The sequence below is a fragment of the Schistocerca cancellata genome, chromosome 9 (genome assembly GCF_023864275.1).
Source record: "Schistocerca cancellata isolate TAMUIC-IGC-003103 chromosome 9, iqSchCanc2.1, whole genome shotgun sequence".
Lineage (NCBI taxonomy): Eukaryota > Metazoa > Arthropoda > Insecta > Orthoptera > Acrididae > Schistocerca > Schistocerca cancellata.
The window spans coordinates 463,537,745-463,550,300 of record NC_064634.1 but is presented as its reverse complement, the minus strand read 5'-3'; the positions used below and the strand labels follow the sequence as shown (position 1 = coordinate 463,550,300).

The following is a 12,556-nucleotide window of genomic DNA, read 5'->3' as shown; positions in this document are numbered from 1 at the left end:
ATCATGAACTGTATTCCCACATAGAGAAGATAACCGATACCATTTGGAAAAGAAGGATTATGTCCTACGGACATATGACGCGAATTAGCCCTGGAAGACTCACCAATCGTATAATCATGTACTTTCAGGAGAAGAAAACAAAATGGGCCTGGTTCACAGAGGTGGAGAGAGATCTTCAAGAAGTGGGGATCAGACATGATGACATCTTGGAGCGTGTCCCACTCAAGGAGAAACTTATGGCGTGGTAGGGTTTCCAAGAAAAGCCAAAACTAAAAACAGGAAAGGCTTGGACCCAGGAGAGGAAGGAGCAAATGGCTCTGAGCACTATGTGACATAACTTCTGAGGTCGTCAGTCCCCTAGAACTTAGAACTAGTTAAACCTAACTAACCTAAGGACATCACACACACCCATGCCCGAAGCAGGATTCGAACCTGCGACCGTAGCGGTCGCGCGGTTCCAGACTGTAGCGCCTAGAACCGCTCGGCCACTCCAGCCGGCGGAAGGAGCAACACCGAGAACGAATGCGAGAGCAATGGGCAAACATCAGAACACCTAAAGCAAGACAGTTGAAATAACGTGGTCCAAAGATGGCCTATACGAAATGAATGAATGAAATGAATAATTGACAGCGGCTGAAGTTGTATGAATAGGTTGATGAGCATAACTGTTATAGAGCAGATGTTATTAATTTTGCACTCTCGTACTTATCTGAATTTAAAAAAAAAAATTGTGAACACCCAGAATGGATATCTACGAGCCGCCACTACACACAATTAATTCACGCAAATCCATCGGAAGATAACCGAGCGAGGTGGCGCAGTGGTTAGCACACTGGACTCGCATTCGGGAGGACGGCGGTTCAATCCCGTCTCCAGCCATCCTGATTTAGGTTTTCCGTGATTTCCCTAAATCACTCCAGGCAAATGCCGGGATGGTTCCTCTGAAAGGGCACGGCCGACTTCCTTCCCCATCCTTCCCTAATCCGATGAGACCGATGACCACGCTGTCTGGTCTCCTTCCCCAAAACAACCAACCAATCCATCGGAAGATGCAGGTTTATTCATTACAGTAAACTTGTTATTTCCGTCGATATCCACGGGGCACGGTCGAGCCTAATCTAAAGCGTCGGCATTTGACAGATACTGTGACAGATGCGGTGTAATAAGCGGACGGTAGCGATTTAGCGATCTGCAGTAATCCCGCCGTCTCGGCGCCGCGGTTGCGTGGCAACAGGGTAGCTGCGCCGGCAGGTATCCGCGGCCCGGGGCTGTAGCAGAGCGGCGTGCGCTCACGTAACGCGGTTTTGCAACGCGCGCCGCGACCTGCGAATTGTCTCGCGCCTGCCGCTCGGCCTTGGCTCCGCGGCTGCGGCTGCTGCCGCTGACGTCACCGCTCTTCGCAGTAGCACCCGGCATGCCCCAACCGTGACGTAAAAGGCTGCGCGACCGGCTGGAGCGGGTGAGGGGGGAGGGGGGAGGGACGGCGTCGGCCGCGCAGTGTGCGAGGACGGCGTGCGCGTGCGGGATGTGCCTGCTGGCCGGCCTGTTCGGAGGGGACGCGCACCACGACGGCGACGGCGGCGGCGGCGGCGGCGGCGACTCTGCGCGGGCCGCCTGGAAGCCGTCCTGCGGGAACCTGGGGCTGCTGCTGCAGCGCTTCATGTACGTGCCGCGCCGCGCCGCCTCTCTGCGGCGTTTTCCGATAGTGGCTGCCTTCACCGAGTTGCTTCTGTTGTGTTGGGCCGAGTCTCCGATTTTTGTTTGCAATTGTTTCGGTCTGACATTGCACCATCTTCCGACCCCTACCTGTTCCAAATGCGGTATCAAACTATCAAAAAATACTTTAAAAATTTGTGTCACTATCACACTCCCCTCTTAAGGTTCATGTAGTCCAACATGGTTCTGCACGCTCTTAAATAATCCCACGTGCGTCTGATCAATTTGTGTGGCTTCACTGCTCTAACCTGTTAATTCGACGGGCGTTCAAAAAGTATCGCAACACTTTTTTTTTCTGAACGCAGACTCGTTTTATTCAGGATTCCAGTACACTCTTTTGGTTACAAAACCCTATTTTTTAACATAATCTCCGTCGAATGCGATGGTCCTACGCCACCTCACTGGCAGGCCCGTATGCTGGCATCGTACCACTCTATAGGTCGACGCCGGAGCCGACGTCTTGCTGCTCGAGTAACCGCCTTGCCATCATTCACGTATTGCTTCCCGCGTAGTGCATCCTTCATTGCGGAGAACAGATAAAAGTGGGAAGGTACGCGAGCCATGCTGCAGGGTGGACGAGGAAGGACAGTCCGGGGAAGCTCTGCGAACGCCTGTCGCTTGTGTTGTCACAGAGAAGAAGTTCGTTTGCATTTCTGTGGCAACGAACACGCTGAAATTGTTTCTTCAGTTTCGCGACGGCTGGGACGCAGGAGATCGTAGAGGTTTGCGCTACCTTGTTGCTATGGTGACAAGACGTCTCGCTCAACAACTCACCGTGCTTTAGTTCACTGCCAGGTCTCCGTAGACATTCTGCAAGTGTCTGCGAATATCTGCAGTGCTCTAGGTTTCCGCCAAAAGAAACTCAATGACAGCTCTCTGCACCTCCGTTACAAACGCCATTTTTAAGGCTACGTGAGCGCCGACAGCTGGCGGAAACTTCAGGGATCGAAGAGGGAATATTCCACGGTGTCTCACAACAAATTTCGCATTTTTCCAAACGAAATTGGCCGAGAAAAAATATGTGTTGTGTTACTTCTTGCACCTCCTCGTACATCTATATCGTATGCTATCACGTTTATTATAAATGTGACGTAGTACAGACACCATTCATAGCTCTTACCTTTTGTTAAACTTTGAACACTTCTCTCGTCACATGTATATAAGAGCCAGTCAAACGAAAACGAGAAACATGCAGAAAAGTAAGTCAGTGTACTATTATTTCGAAAGTAGTTGCCGTAACTGTTGATACATGTATCGCACAGTGAGACAACACGGTCACTGCCTCCATGCAAAAATGTTTGCTGTTGCTCGCGGAACGATGATTGTACCCAACCTCGGACCTCTTCCTCCGAAGCAATTCGAGCTGTCCGACACGTTGCTGACGTTGTTTCGAATGCGTTGTACAAGTTTCGCTGGGATACCCTTGCACATCGTCCATTCAGTCCCGATCTCTCCTTATGCGATATCCATATTTTTGTAGTCATGAAGAAAGACATTCGTGGCCGTAGATTTGTTTCGGACGAACAGGTACACGCCTGGGTACAATCATGGTTTCGTAGGTAATTGCAAACATTTGTCCATGAAGACATAGACCATTTTGTCTCACAGTAGAGTAATGTATTGTTATGGCGACTACTTTTGAAATAATAAACAGTTTATTTACTTATTATCAGTTGTCTCGTTTCCGTTCGACTGCCCCCTATTCACATGAAAACTGGAATTCTCTTAGCTTAATTGCTTTAAAACTAACCGTAGTTTCTTTGATAATGCATTTTGTGCAGTTATGACAAAACTCATGTTTACTGCATTCAACGGGCCTAAAGGTGGTGTAATGTTAACCCTGAAACCAACTGCAAATAAAAGGAGACCTGAACGAAAGAGCTTCTCTGAAAATTTCCTGTACAGTTTCAGCCTTGCTGGATATTTACTCTGTTATCAGCTGTCAAAAAGGCTACACGTGCTATTATTGATTTAATATAAAAGTGGATTACAGAATTTTCATTGCATTTTGTATCAAAAGCGGAATGAAATGCAGCGGAGTTTTAGAGCTGTTAAATATTCCGTTTGGTGCGTCTGTTGTGGTACAAATCTTTCTAGGAATACCGAGAATACGTTAGCCATGACGAGCGCCTCGAACGCCCCAACACATCGTTAACCGATGAAATTGCCAAAAAAGCGAAAGAAATGACTACGAACGATCGGGGAAACACAACCGGAATAGTCGCTGATGGTCTTGGCGTATCGGTTGGTTCATGCCATGAAATTTTTTGCGGTGTTTTATGTATGAAACGTGTCACAGCGAAATTTGTTGCAAAACTGCTGACTTTCGAACAAAAACAGCGGCGGTTGCATGTTGCTCAGGACCACAACAGTTCAGAACGTACTGAAACTGGTAACATGCAGCGAAACACTTGTTTACGAATATGAAAGTAAGGCTTAGTCATCCCTATGGAACTGTACTGGATCGTGTACACTCAAAAAAATTTGATGAAATGTGAAAGTTACGATCACGGAGTTTTTCGATTTTCACGGCGTTAATGGGGCAAGAGTTCTTGCTCAAGGCTCAGCGATCACTGATGAGTCCGAATTCAACCCCGTTTTCGTGAAGCGATGCTGTAAGGAAACTTCTGTACGTCGAAACAATTCATGCCTTTTGCACCATGATAATGCACCTGCTCACTCATTTTTGACGAGAAACGATTCTAAAATGATGGCCTAGACCGCATATTCGCTTGATAGAGATCCGTCGTTTTACAAGCAGAGATGAGATTAAAAACAAAACGCTGAGAGACCTAAGAGCTGTCCCAAGGATACACTTCCAGATGTGTTCCAGGGACTGGAAAAGGCTCTGGCATAAGTGTATAATATGTAATTGGTACTATTTCGAAGGGAATAATACTGATGTAGACGAATAAATAGAATTCTTTAAAAAACTGCAATTTTTTTCACACACCTGGTATTGACATGCAGATTGAAATGCAACTGCATGTGAAAAGCATAAGTTTACGCCCAGTGTTATTTGTTTCAGTGGTAACAGCTGATCCATACATCGCTATCCAGTTGCACGCGACCTTACACATGAATACGTTATCTATAACTTATGTCTATGCTGTGACATGGCATCGAACACCCATGTTTGACAGTGGCATAACGCGGAAACTGCAATAACATAAGAAAAACTTCTCCAGCCATAAGCGGAAAATGTCGTCCTTCAAGCGATTCATACAGCCTCAGGATCCGTATCGTAGGAATTTTACCATGCTACACTCAAGGACGACCACATTCTTAAATGATATCAGTCGTGCGGGAAACTGCTCAACGGAACCATATAATGCTACATGCAGGAGATACCAAACTTGTGTATACTCAGTTTGCGTTAAAGCCCACAACGCACTATGACGCTCATTCGTGCAACAGGTGTGCCGTTCTCGTTACGCCATTCATTCAGTTTACCAGTGTCGAGTTACGGTGCCAATCCCCATTATAATAGCGTCGCAACTTTGATTTATACGTTGCTGGCTCGGACCAAGAGATGTTAAATCACAGTAACATTTTAATTATTACGCTCACTGAATTTCGAGGGGTAGGCTCATGGAGTTACGTGTTTATTGTTTGATAGGATAAATTGGCAAGCTGTCAATAAGACGTTTTCAGTTGCTAGGGACAATATTTTACTAAATTATCCGGAATTCCGTGATCCAGAAACGAATTTCGCAGGTGATATGCGTGGGCACATTTTATTATTAATGAAAACCTTTAAGGCCTTTCACTCACAAAAATAGTAGACATATTTTTCGTGTAGACAACTCACAAGCCCAATATAAATACAAACAACATAAACGTCCAGCAAGCGAGTGTAGATATGTGTCTGTGGGTTCAAATGGCTCTGAGCACTATGGGACTTAACATCTGTGGTCATCAGTCCCCTAGAACTTAGAACTACTTAAACCTAACTAACCTAAAGGACATCACACACATCCATGCCCGAGGCAGGATTCGAACCTGCGACCGTAGCAGTCGCGCAGTTCCGGACTGAGCGCCTAGAACCGCTAGACCACCGCGGCCGGCGTGTGTGTGTGTGTGTGTGTGTGTGTGTGTGTGTGTGTGTGTGCGCGTCGGAGACGGAGAAGGAGCGGACGAGGAAAATATGTTTTGTCATTAGTAAAAATGGTGCTCACAAAAATCTCTTGTGATATTAACACCTGTGCTGCGGAGAGTTGCAAGCTGTTTACTGACGTACTCGTATTACATCCCTAACAATCTGTTATATTCTATTCCGTGAACTAACCAAATTTGTTCTTTCAGAGAACGGCCGTTTGTCCGCACTACCGTATCCCTATTGGAAATTATTTGAGCGCAATAAATAAGATATACAAGTGACCGAAGGCCGATTTATTAACGCGTGATCGAATTTGTTGCCGTCTGTTGGTGGCGAAATGAATTATTATCTTTTGCGTTCTATAGATTCCATGTTTACAATCAGTGACGGCTAGCGTGATGCGATAGCCATATTAGTAAGCCCATAAAGTGATTGTATTGCTCGGTATTCTCATTAATCGCCATAGTAGGACTTTCCATATAGTTGGCACACGGAATTTTTGTAGAATGCATCATTTAATTACTTGGAAGGCTCACAATAATGTGGTATATTAGTGTGTCGTGTGTAACCGCAAATTGGCCACGGATGCATTCTTTGTGTTTCAGATGCATGACCCTGTACGCCATACACGACGTACGGTTATTTTTCGTGTATTTAATCAAATGGCTCTGAGCACTATGGGACTCAACATCTTAGGTCATAAGTCCCCTAGAACGTAGAACTACTTGAACCTAACTAACCTAAGGACATCACACACACCCATGCCCGAGGCAGGATTCGAACCTGCGACCGTAGCAGTCCCGCGGTTCCGGACTGCAGCGCCAGAACCGCTAGACCACCGCGGCCGGCGTATTTAATCTGTGAGAAGGTAAAATGTTTGATTATGTCGTGATATGTGGTACCAAAGTATTTACTTCGTTGGTATTAGATAACCTTCTCGAATTAGATTGTGCATCTCTGCGGATATTATTTCGATCTAGCGGAGAAACGTGGCGTCGCCCAGGTGTTTGTTCACAGCTGGGTGTGCACGCACGTTCCACGCAGCGCGTGGTCTTGAGATTTATCTCCTGAACTGTGTGTCGTACAGTCGCATAATGCAGCACCTAACATTCAGTGGCGTATCGCGAATACTGCCCGTGGAGCGTATCGCGAATACAGTTAGAAGTAAAGAAGTAATAAATGATAACGTCATGCCGCATGCGGTACTTTTACTTCTTGAACAGCGGAAAAGTAGTAAACGATAAACTTTTTTTCCTTTCATCGTTTTGCGGGGGTTGTCAGCAAGCAAAAATTCGTAAAGGTTTGAAATTATGTGTAAAGTTTGTTGTAAGTCGCTAAGTGGTCTCATTCTCAAATACTGGATGAAGGAAGTCTGAGAATTCACGCGTCGCGTGCTACGCTTTTTTTTTCCCACCTCCATCCTCACCCCAGTGTTACACGTGGGTGGTCCTTACGGCCACGGCGATTGTTGCGTGACAATAACCTACGTGTGAACCACTTGACAGATAGGTGGATCTTACCTTCAGAGCTATAGTTGCCTGAGAGTAAGGTTGGTTTACAAGATGTGGAACATTCATACACACATACAGTACATCCATTATTGTAACGTATGGATTTTGAGATCGTTACATTTGTTGAGGCCAGTTGCTGTTTGAAAGTCGTGCCCCATAGACGACAGTCACTTAGAAGTCATTTTTGTAAGTGTCACTGCTTCGTTGTACTTGTGGTAATAAGAGGACAGCTGTGTATCTTAGATATTGCTGGTTCTACGTAGACAAGGCTCTGAAGCTGTGGCCTTATTTGTAATTTAAGTATGACAAACGAAGAATATTATTGAGGAATATGCTTAATTTGTTCTGATTATATTTTGAGGCATATCATTTGCCTGTTCTAGTGGTAATATTACTACTACTACTGCTAATACTAATAATAATAATAATAATAGTAAAATAGTAGACTGATACATGTTACTTGTAGTGTTTCAAAAGTACGTCGTCGTCTGTCATAGGCGGAAAGTTTTGCCACATAATAAGCAGCAGTGTGCTGACGAGCTCATTCGTAACGAAGCATTTTATATGTGATGATGGTGCGATCGCTACATTCCAGTGATGATGTCACTGTTTCACACTGTTTCATTCGTGTGGATGCTTTCAGTCGAATTTTGTTTCGGAAGATGCCATAATGAAGCGCCAGTAGCCATTGCAACACAGTTGTTCAGTTGTCAGGTATAATATGCGTTTAATTTTGATGATGTACAAATTACACTACTGCTATTGTACTTCTGGTGTATATCGGAGTTGATCTTTTCATTTATACGATGGTAATCCCAAAAGCAAGGTCTACCATTTTTTTGTAAGTACAGAACTCTGTTTGTGTGGCAGTTGGTCACACTGTTATGAAGAGTGCTTCAAGCGCTGTGTGTAAACATGCGCACGCCGCGCCGAGGCGCTCAGTCTTGGCTTGGCAGCCGTTGAGAATAGAGCTCCCGTTGGATGTTACCGCCAAGTGCGAATTGCGCTCAGTTATTCGGTATTTGAACGCAAAGGGCACTGCGCCGATTGAAATCCATCGCCAGTTGACGGAAGTGTATGGTGAGTCGTGCATAGGTGTCAAAAATGTTCGTAAGTGGTGTAGAGAGTTTGCAGCTGGTCGGACCGAAATTCACGACGAACGAAGGAGCGGGTGACCGTCAATTTCTGAGGAGACAGTGTTGAAGGTTGACCAAAGCATGCGTGAAGATCAGCGGATCACCTTGGATGACCTCTGCACGTTGGTTCCTGAAGTTTCCCGAAGCATCCACCGCTCACAGAATTTTAACGGAAACATCGAACTACCGGAAGGTGTGCGCAAGATGGGTGCCACGCATGCTGACTGAGGACCACATGCGGCAACGAGTTGATGCTTCCCGCGCATTTCTTCACCGCCTTGCAGACGAACAGGACAACTTTTGGACTCAGTTGTCTCGGGTGAGGACACCTGGGCATACCACTTTACACCTGACACCAAACAACAGTCACGCAAGTGGCGGCATCCTTCTTCGCCAAAGCCGCGGAAATTCAAACAAACACAGTCTGCCGGTAAAGTTATGACAACCGTTTTTTGTTATCGGAAAGGGGTATTGTTGGTCAACTTTATGCCCGCTGGGACCACAGTTAACGCTGACAGGTACTGTGAGACACTGAAAAAAAAAAAAACTCAGACGGGCAATTCAGAACCGGGGAAGAGGAATGTTGAGCAAGGGCGTACACATTCTCCATGGCAACGCTCGCCCACACATCGCTCGGCAAACCATTGCTCTCTTGTAACAGTTTCAGTGGAACGTAATCACCCACCCACCCTATAGTCCTGACTTGGCGCCAAGGGACTATCACCTGTCCGCTAGGTTAAAAGAACATTTGGCCGGAAAGCGATTCAGCTCCGACGACGAGGTGAAGGAAGAGGTTCATAACTTTCTGAACAGCATGGCGGCGAGCTGGTATGACATGGGCAAACAAAAACTGCCACAGCGTCTACAAAAATGCGACATTATTTCGAAAAATAGCTAAATGTTCAAGCTGTAAACTGATGTAAACCATTGTAGAAATGGTCTATGTACTTACGAAAAAATAGGAGACCTTACTTTTGGGATTACCCTCGTTCATAATATTTCGACGACCGGCCCAGTAACTTCACTCAGGTGCTGCGAGCTGAGCTGTCATATGCGTACTCGCTCAGCATCACGGTGTGGGTGACTGTTAAAATTCCGTGAGCTGGTTGGATTCCACGCAGCGAGTACACGCGTAACAGCACAACTCACAGCACCTGAAGAACACGGCTCAGTCGGTCACAGAGATATTATGAAAAAATAAAAGAAAGATGCTGAAGCAACAAGTAGGCAGTATCACCGGAAATATACAATTAATCAGTCACGCAGAGAAAGCCTGAGAGATGACGCTATCGGCGCTGATAATCGTCGTTCTTACTGCTGCTACAGGTCGAGAGCTGCGAAGCTCGAGCCCGCTCTTCCGCTCCCGCCGCGAGCGCTCGGTAAGTTCAGTAATTCTCAGTTGATAGAGGCCGGAGCCAAGGCCACCGCGTCCGCGGTCGTGCGCCTGGAGGCGGCTGAAGCCACGAGAGACCCCACTGTGTGCCGTACACGACTTTGAATGCTGTGTCTCGTTAAAGGTCGCACAGTCCACAGTCGGTATGCCACTCGTGCAAAATCGCCGTGAGCACTGAGGCAATCGTCACTCCGGCACACCGGGTTGAGGACACCAGTCTGGTAAAACACCCTGTGCTGCTGCGTGGCCGCGCGGCGTAGCCGAACGGTCTCAGGCGCCTTGCCGTGGTTCGCGCGGCTCCCCCCGTCGGAGGCTCGAGTCCTCCCTCGGGCATGGGTGTGTGTGTGTTTCCTTAAGCGCAAGTTGTGTGTAAGCCGATGGACCGATGACCTCAGCAGTTCGGTCCCATATGAACTTACCACAAAAATTTCCTGCTGCGTGAAGTCCTTCACTGCGTGCTGCACGTCGTCGTCGAGCAGGGATCGCCGACCCTCCGAGGCTTGTTTGAAGGGACGGAAGTCGTGATAGCCGCACGCGGAGAGGTCAGGACTATAGGGCGGGTGCTCGAGTGCCTCCCACTTGAATTGGGCTAACGTCTGCGTTATGACACCTGCGATATGGGGGCGTGCGTTGTCACGAAGCAGCAGCACCCCTTGTCGCAGTTTTATCGGATGTTTCGCCTTAATTGCACGCCGTAATTTCTCCAGCGTTGCGCGGTACTGTTCGCCAGAGATGGAGACATCAGGTTGCTTATTGTTCATAAGGAGGCTGGCCTCCCAGGTCGACTGGCGTCTTGATTCAAATCGTGACCAGCACTGAGCCTGTCGCACCAATCCACGACGGTGGTTTTCTGCAGGCATACTGCCCCACACCGATGTATGTCTACCGGTGTTTCTCCTTCGGCACGTTGTTCCTGTTCACACACGTTTTGACGATAACGTCGCCATACTTCACGTTTCCGCATTTGCCGCACGCGCGATGGAGGACGCGAATACCACACTAATCCGTTGCGTACATGTCGGTACCTACACAGGGCGAACATTAATAAAACCAACAGACTGCAGGGGACGGAATTTTGACTGGAAACGGAGGAGAAAAGGTCCTATGCACATGTCCCTGGAAATGGACAGTGTGCGTGCAACGACAACAAAACGTCCCGGAGCACAGTAAAGAGCTGCATCACATCAACGTCACAGCAGATCAAAGTGGCCTCCATGGGATTGCGTGTCATAGAGTTAGCAGCGGTTGTCAAGCAGGAAACACATAGTCGTACTTTGGCTTGCACCACGTTGGCGGTCCACTTGTCTGGAGCTCGTACTAGGCTTTGTCCTAATATCCTGCAGAATCAGGTCCTCCAAATCTGGTGAACGCACATTCCGCCGCCTCCCCCCCAAAATGGGCTTTAAATATCGTGTGATATGGTTGGTGACTGTGAGGGTACCGTCGTTTTGGTATAGCTTGGCTACCTGTCGTTTTTATGTGCGTGGCCGGCGTGTTCCCGACATGAATATTGGACCATTCTGCAGCTTACACTGCGCTGCGGCAGTCACGCAGCCTGCACCACACGGCACGTGGTCAGAGGAACTATCATTCGTTCAGCGCCATCTACCGTGGCAACGATGCATTTCCGGACACATGTTCATAGGACCTTTTTTCCTGCATTTCCATTCGTGAATCCGAACCTACAGTTCGTCGGTTTTAGTAATGGTCACCTTTCATACCCACATCGGAATCGTGCTACGTTGCATATACGCGGTAGCAACTCCCGTCAAACTTCCATTGCACGTGATACCAAAAACAATGTACTGCCGTATATGATAAGTCACTTATTTAGTTTACCTGCAGTTTTGTAGAAAGTTTGTACAGTTTGTAATTTTAATTCGCGGTGCGCTCTATTTTTAGACAGTGTACATCGACATGACTACTTCGTAATTCACATCCAGGTGCTTGGTATAAGGTTCACAGAACCAGTTTCGGACTATTTCTCGTACGTTCCACTCTCGAACAGCGCGCGAAGAAATCGAATACTTACATTTTTCCGTCCGAGCTCCGATTTCTCTTATTTTGTTACGCTGGTCATTTCTACCTATGTAGTTAGCACTCAGCAAAATATTTCGTATTCGAAGGGCAAAGATCTTTTTTAATTTATGACGTTATTCTGTCTTCTGTACAATTCTACATTTGATCTCAAATATATGTGCCCATAAATCAATCTGTTGCCTAAAATATTCCTTGGTATCCTGCGCTCTCTTTTGATTAATATATCGACTAGTCCCCGTCTATTGGTAGCCAAAGTCTCCGAAGCACATAATCCTCCGGTTTGACAACCGTTCCGCAATGTTTTAATTTGGTTCCAGTGCTCAGCGTCTTCTTATTACAGAAGTTTTGCGTCAGGTAATATGATAGGTGCAATTTTCAAAACGTAATATTGTTGGTTGCCTGATCTAGGCTATTCTGTTCGATTACCTTAACCTAGGTACCTAAATTTCTTTTAGTTGAAATTCCGTCACCAACTCTTACCCACTACAAGCTTCATACCACGTGTCGACGCAATTAAGTTGATGGCATTGCTTGTATACGTGTAAACAGCTGGAGTCGCTAAGAACTGATACTGCCATCCGATTCTAAATAGTCTCTGATGATGTCTCCAGCTTTGGAGGAGAAACGTTAGGCGGAGAAACATGCGGCCTAATACCCATAA

At 46.8% G+C, this 12,556-nt stretch overlaps 1 protein-coding gene across 1 annotated transcript in view; it reads left to right on the top strand.

Moving 5' to 3' along the window:
• Positions 1–1,525: 1,525 nt before the first annotated feature.
• The window catches only part of LOC126101504 (ubiquitin carboxyl-terminal hydrolase 21-like), a 258,245-nt gene continuing 247,214 nt past the window's right edge, over positions 1,526–12,556 (top strand). The window contains exon 1 of the mRNA XM_049912149.1: positions 1,526–1,662. Within this exon, the coding sequence (XP_049768106.1) occupies positions 1,526–1,662 (137 nt within the window). The remainder of the gene's footprint in view (positions 1,663–12,556) is intronic.